The sequence below is a fragment of the Callorhinus ursinus genome, unplaced genomic scaffold, assembly GCF_003265705.2.
Source record: "Callorhinus ursinus isolate GAN/ISIS: 27379988/994484 unplaced genomic scaffold, GSC_fseal_2.0 scaffold77, whole genome shotgun sequence".
Taxonomy (NCBI): Eukaryota; Metazoa; Chordata; class Mammalia; order Carnivora; family Otariidae; genus Callorhinus; species Callorhinus ursinus.
In genome coordinates this window covers 1,093,256-1,100,395 of record NW_027397139.1, presented here as the reverse complement: position 1 = coordinate 1,100,395, position 7,140 = coordinate 1,093,256, and the positions used below count along the sequence as shown (strand labels likewise).

Sequence of the window (7,140 nt, the reverse complement as noted above, 5' to 3'; positions counted from 1 at the left end):
TTTCTTTCTTTCTTTCTTTCTTTCTTTCTTTTCTTTCTTTCTTCTTTTCTTCTTTCTCTCCTTTAACAAACATGTAAGCCAGGTTCCACAGTGTGTCCAAGTGGCAGGCAGTGCTGGCCTTAATATCTGTTCTCCCCTCTTCCATAGGAATAGAACCTCAGATTTTCGGCTGACTGTTGGCCACTCAGAATAAAGACTATATTTCCCAGTGTCCTTTTAGGCAAGTGTGGCCACATGGCTTGGTTCTGGCCAATGGGGTGTGAGCACAAGTGTTATATGGGATTTCTGGGATGTGTCCTTAAAAGGAAGTGGGGAGCCCTTCCTCACCCTTTCCTCCTCATTGGCTGGAATGCAGATGTGATAGCAGGAGCTCAAGCAGCTGTGTTGTCCCATGAGGAGGTGACTGCTTGCTAAGGACGTGGAGCAATAATATAGAAGGAGCCTGGGCCCTGGACACCATAGAGCCTCCATGCCATCCCTGCACTGACTTTTCATATGCATGAGCCCCATGTGCTTAATATGCTCTGGTTGGGTCTTGTATCCCACCACCAGCCCCAATCCTGACTGCTACATCTGTCCCTCCCAGTCCACCTCTCCATTCTCACCCCCTCTCATGCCTACTGGACAGAGAGGCCTGTCCTTGCCTTGGCAGTGCCATGGGCCATCCCCAGTGACCAAAACAGGGTGCCCTGGGTAGTGTAGCCTTTGTTTGTGGCATTATGCAGGGCTGGGAGCAAGGGACCTCAGAAAGTGGGTGTGAGGTCCTCATCACAGAGCTGCAGCCCCTCAGGGATCACGTGCAAGGATCTCAGCCCACCTCTACACACACGCATGCCCACATGTACACACACACACACACACACACACACACACACACACACCAGAGCCACGACCGCGGGCCTATCTTTTGCCATCCTGACCAAGGGCCTATCCTTTAACATCATCAATCCAAGAAGGGAGACCCTTTTCTTTAAACCACCTCGAAGTTTCCCAGCTTTGCACGAAGTGCAGAAAGCAAAGCACAATTGACAAACACGTTCATATGTGTAACGCAGGAAATCTTTGACTACACACACATATTCACTTGTGGACCTCCCAAGACCAGACTGCTGGGTCCAAATCCCACCATCACTCACTTGCTGCATGACCCCAAGCAAGTGACTTGGCCTCTCTGGGCCACAATTGCCTCATCTGGAAAACAGACCCAGAAGTGCTGCTGAGAAGGATTTTCTCTGATCTACTTAAAACCCCTCCAGTGGTTTTACTCAGCGCCTCAGAATAAAAATCAAATTTCTTCTCCAAATTTACAAGGTCCTGTACCAATTGCCCCCATCCCCTTCCTGCCCTCACCTCCTCCCTGTCCCCCAACCTCACTCACTCTGCTCCAGCAACAAAGGCCTCCTTGCTACTGCTCCTCCAACATGCCAGGCCTGGTGCTGCCCCAGGGCCTTTGCATGCACTGTTCCCTTGGCCTGGACTACTCTTCCTGCACACTCACCTCCTTCTCACCATTCCAGTGTCAGCAGTGTCAGATCCAGTGTTCCCTCCCTGACCTTCCTCATCATGCCTGGCACATGGCCAAGCAACTGCCCCTCACTCATTGTCCAGAAGACCCCTCGATATGGCCCAACCCTTCTGAAGAAGCACCTTAACTACTCGCCATAAAATTAAGCCACATCTGAGCTGGTCTCTGAATCCAGCTGCAAACTGGCAGGAGGCACAGGAGACTGAGGAACGTGTTAAATGGCACCAAAAGGACGAGCTGGGCAAAAGCCAGGTGGGAGATGTCGCCACAGAGTATATGACCCAGTGGCTTCAACAAATAAATTGCAAGGCAAAAGTAAGAGAGCAAGAGATGGGGAAGCTGTCAATTAAGACTTAGGAGATCACCAACGACTCTAGACTTTATCTTGGTCCTGACCCAGACAACCTAAAGAAATGCGCCTCACAAGCGTCCACATTTCTGTGTGTCCGCTGGATGGATAGCTGATGCTATTAGGGAATTGTTATTTTGAACATAATACTGAAGTTTGTGGGGTTTTTTTTTTAAGAGTCTTATCTTAGGGGCACCTGGGTGGCTCAATCAGTTAAGCATCTGACTCTTGATCTCAGCTCAGGTCTTGATCTCGGGTCGTGAGTTCAAGCCCCGCATTAAAAAAAAAAAGAAAGAAAAAGAAAAAAAAATGAGTCTTATCTTAGAATGGGGGCTGTCCCCCTTGGCGCTGCTGACCTCGGGGCTGGGTCATCATAGGCTATCCTGCATGCTGGTGGAGGGGGGGTTGAGCAGCACCCCAGCCCCCACCCCTTTGATGCCAAGAACCCGCCCCCCCCCGGGGCATGACCACCACAAATGTCTCCAGATATCACCCAGGGTCCCCTGGGGACAAAATCCCCAACCCAGGTGAGAACTGCTGCTTTAGAAACACCACATGTTTACAGATGAAAACCATCTGGCATTTGCGTCAGAACAAGGGACAGGGGAGAGTGGAAGGGTGTAAGAGTCAAGAGTGGCCCTGGACAGATAATTGTTGAATCTGAGTAATGGGTGCATGTCGGGGGGATCATTATTCTATTCTCTCTACTTGGGTGTGTTTGATGTTTTCCACTATAAAAAGTGGCAATGATGAGGAAATTCAGATCAAAGCTGGAGGTGAGTTCACCGTAACGGACGTACCTTTCTTGGTGGGGACAGGTGAGCATGCTCGGCCCGTGCGGGAGGCGAGCATTATGGGAAGCCGGGCGAGGGGTACATGGGAACTCTCCGTAGTTAGTACCTTTGCCGCTTTTCTGGACATCTAAAATCAGTCCAAAGTAAAAATTTTATTTTAAAAAAAAAATGTTGAAATGCAGAATGAACAAGCCAAGCAGGGATGCGCAGCCCACGTGTCCAGGATCGGAACGGAGGTGCGGGGCGTCCCAGCACCACCGTTGGTGTGACGGACGACACAGCGGCCCTGGAGACACCCTCCCGCCCCCAGCTCTCCTCACTCACCCGTGGACACTGGGAGCCGGCCTCGGGCTCGGCAGGGATTTGCCAAATGGGTGGTCGCAGGGGCCAGAAGCCGGGCGGCCCCACAGCAGTCAGGGCAAGACTCCGCTTTCAAACCCACTTTATTCTCTCTAGACTAGAAACACTCCGCATTTCCACCCTCCCCGCCCCGATCGTGGCCAGCCCGGGGCGCCACGGTGCCTCACAGGGGTTCTGGGGGCCTCTGGGAGGACTCCGTGGCCTCGGCCACCCCCACGGACGTGCCACTGGAGTGGCCCTGTGAGCCGGCTCGGGCCAGCAGCTCCAGCCTCCGCGAGCGCAGCCGGGCCTGGATGGCCCAGATGGGGGCCCGGTGTCCGGGCAGCGAGGGGTCCTCGTTGCCCACGCTGTCGATGGTGGAGTTGGAGCCGTCTTCCGTGCCGGCCACCGACTGCTTGCACACGGGGCAGGAGCGCCGGGGGGCCTGCGAGAACCAGGGGTCGATGCACTTGCAGTGGTAGGTGTGGGAGCAGGGCAGGATCTTGAGCTGGTCGCCCTCCTCATACTCATCCAGGCAGATGGCACACAGGTCGTTCCTCCGCGTGAAGGTGCGGACCTGCGCCTTCTGGCAGGCCTGCGGCTTGGCCTCTGTCCCCCGGCTCCACCAGGCCCAGAGCCAGTTCCACAGCTGGCGGACGACCAAGACCGTGGATGTGAGCAGAGCCAGGGCGCGGCCCAGCACCCAGGAGACGGCCAGCACGGGGTGGCAGTCCAGGTCGGGGCACGGCGGGTAGTCGGGCAGCAGGAGGACATGGGCCGCCTTGTCGCAGCGCGCGATGACCCGCAGGTCCTGCGAGGCCGCCTCGCCCACGAACACCGAGGGGATGGCGATCTGGCGCCGCAGGTCCTCGTAGACGTGGGCCATGCGCACCAGTTCGTCCGAGCGGACGTTGTGCACGATGGCCGCCTCGAAGCCGGCCCGCTGGGCGTGCAGCACCTTGAGGTCGAACGTGCAGTCGTACCGGCGGATCAGCACAATGGCGCCCAGCGAGCCGTTGCCTGGTCGCGGGCCCTCGATGGGGTGGCACGCGTTGGCCGGCTTGGCCTCCATCAGGTAGCCCCGCACGCCCTCGGGGGCCAGGGGCACCCCGAACAGGGCCGGCAAATCCGCAAAGTCCACGGTGCTGGCATTGCCGTCCAGCACGGCCCGCACCACGGCCTCCGAGGGCACCAGCAGCGCCAGCAGGATCAGCGAGGCCTTGACGGCCCCCTGGGCCCCGGCCGGCTGCTGCCGCCACCCCATGGCCGCCGCCCCCCCTCCCTCCTCCTCCGGCTGCTGCGTGGAGCTAGGTCCCGCTGGGGACAGCAGACGGGAGGCCTTCGGACATCTCCAGGGCCTCCCGGGGGGCCCGTGGCCGGGATGAGAGGGGACGTGAGCTCGAATGGGGAGCTCAGAGGCAGGGACGCGGGACAGCTGGGGCCAGGGCGTCCCTAGGCAGACACTGCTCCCGGCGGCAGCCCCGTGTGCATCATGTCCTTGAAGGCCGGTCTCAGGAGCCGCTGACCTACCCAGGTGGCCTTGCTGGCGGATGACGCTGAGGCCAGGAAGCCCCAGGGTTCTAGATGCCCCGGGCCTCTGTGACATCGTCCCGTTCCATCTTGTTCCCAGGAGCCCCCAGTTGCCTAGGGCTGTGGCCAGGACCGAATTCCTGGGTCTCTGACCCGGATGCTCAGAGCATCCCCAGTTCCTGGACCTCATAAGGCTCAGGGTTGCCACAAAGTGGACTGATGGCCCCCAGTGGCACGGATCCAGTACGTATAACTCTTACTCCAGAGCATCATCGCCCAAAGACTCCCAGAGACCCACCAAGAGAGGTGCCAATGTCACTCCCTTTTGAGGTACCCAGAAGGACCCAGACTAGTTCAGGGCACCCTCCCCCCATGAGGTCGGTTCTTGAAACCCAAATTCCAAATCTCCTCCCTCTCTCCGCCGCTAGCGCCAGTCACTCTGTTCCAGCCGCACGGGCCTCCTTGCCATTCTCACAACACACCAGGCCACACCAGGCATGGTCCTGCCCCAGGGCCTTTGCACAGGCTGTGCCCTCTGCCTGAAATGCCCTTTCTCCAGGGGCCAGCTCTTTCTCAGGACATTGGTCTGAGTTCATATGTCCTCAGAGTCTAACTAGATTTGATCTGGGGGGAGAAAGGTGCCCAGGTCAGTGTGGAGCCGGTAAGAGTGAGTAGTGCCTATCCTCTACCCTCACTGCCCAGTGGGCCTCCAGTCCTGCCTCAGCTTTATCCTCCCAGCTCTCGCCTCCTCTCCGGCCCCGTCCCCAGCCACAGCCTTGGGTATCAGCCTCACGTCCTCCCCACTTCTCATGCCCCAAACCTCCCACCCGGAGTCTGCCCCCTGCTGGGCCAGGCAGCCTGCTTACATCTGGGTTGCTGGGTCTGCCACTCACGGGCTGTGTGACACCAGGTAAACCACTCAACCTCTCTGGGCCCCAGACTCCAGATCTGTAACAGAGACATAATGGTGAGGAACCCATCTTATAAGACGGGTGGGGCGAGAAGTGAATGAGGCAACGCGTGATCAGCGCTCAGCGGCAGGTCTGACCTGTTCTCTCTCCCACACCAGCCCCGCCCCCGCTGTGAAATCCTTCTAGTCAGGGGTTTTTCCAAAATCCCAATCCTCCCGACTCTCCCCTCACTCCCCATTGCCCTCCAGATGCGGCCCACAAGCCCCCCACGCCCCCCATGATGGTCAAGACCCTGCCAGTCTCTTAAGCCCGAGGCTTTTCAATGCTGTGAACGCATCACGTGTGCTTGACCTCTAGAGCTTTGCAGATGCTGCTTCCAGGGCCAGGAACAGCGTCCTGTCTCCTCAGTGGCGCTTGGCCAGGCTGACCACTTACTCTTCGAGAGGCAGGGCATCGTCCCATTGTTTTTCCCATTTCCACGCTCTATGTTTCTGCACTGCTTGGCTCTTTTGTGATGGGAACAAAGTCCCTTATTACTCCTGAAATAAAAATCAACTAGTGTTTCAGAAAGAGGCCTCTGGTTGCTGGCTGGAGGGTGTGGACTGGAGAGGGAGAGGGGGGCCGGGAAGCCATGGAGGGGACAGGGACAGAGACTCAGGGAAGGGGCTGAGAGGGGACAGAGAGCGACTCAGAGGGGACAGCAGCCCTCAAAGAGTGAGCGAAGGAGAGAGAAGGTGCTTGGGGCCGAGCGGTGGTCCCCTGCCGATGCTGTCCCTCTGGGGATTACCCCCCAAAGTCGCTGGTGCTGGCGCCTCTCATGTCTTTCCAGAAACTGCAAATTTTCCTGAGGGACTGTCCTTGGCCCCACTGGAATTTTAAAACATCGGTGTCTTTGTATTTTGCAAGTCCCATCTCTTTGAGGCAAGAGATTTGGGGTTTTTGTTTTGACTCCCATCAAGTTTCTAAAGGAGGACAACAGGAGGGTCGGTGTTTAGGGAGTATTTGCTAAATAAAGGAGCGACAGATGGTTATAGGGGAAAAGATGGAGACAGAGGTTCTCCAAAGACAGCAGCTGATAATGGGGTGTCTCGGTTTCCTAGGGTTGCTGTAACAAAGTGCCATAAACTGGGTGGCTGAGAACTTTAGAAATGTATTTTTTCGAAGTTCTGGAGACCAAAAGTCCAAGATCAAAGGGTCGGCAGTGTGGGCCTCCCTCTGAGGGCTCCTCTGGCTCCTAGAACCTGCTTGGCCCACATGCTGGTAACGCGCGGTGAGCCAGCCAATGAACACCTCTGGGGGCGTCCCAGGACCACAGCCAGTGGGACCACCTCTTGCTCCTCCAATGAAATGACTCTGGGGGCACATGTCCTCACCACCTCCCAGAGGACCCCAGGGGGCCTGAGCCCCAACTGCCCCCCTGACAACGTGCTTGACCGTGCTGCTTTTAAGTTGCCCTCCCTTTCCTGTCTCTGACCACCCCCCCCCATCCAGCTCCTCTCCCAGGGTTTTCTGAAATCACTGCCAAAGTAAGTAAGCTTGATTCAAATTCTTGTCTCAGGGTCTGCTTCTGGGGGAGCCGACACTAAGATGCTGCCTGAGAATAGAGGCAATGTATAAGAAAGCAGAACAAAGTGACAGAGAGAGACCCAGGTTCTAAAAACATCATCTGAGTGCCTGGATCTAGCTGAGACT

At 56.9% G+C, this 7,140-nt stretch overlaps 1 protein-coding gene across 1 annotated transcript; it reads right to left on the bottom strand.

The window, feature by feature from the left end:
* Nucleotides 1-3,093: 3,093 nt before the first annotated feature.
* Nucleotides 3,094-4,613, bottom strand: ZNRF4 (zinc and ring finger 4). The gene has a single exon (XM_025861369.1). The coding sequence runs from the start codon at nt 4,611-4,613 to the stop codon at nt 3,192-3,194; it is 1,422 nt and encodes a 473-aa protein (XP_025717154.1). The 3' UTR covers nt 3,094-3,191.
* Between the last annotated feature and the right edge of the window lie 2,527 nt (nt 4,614-7,140).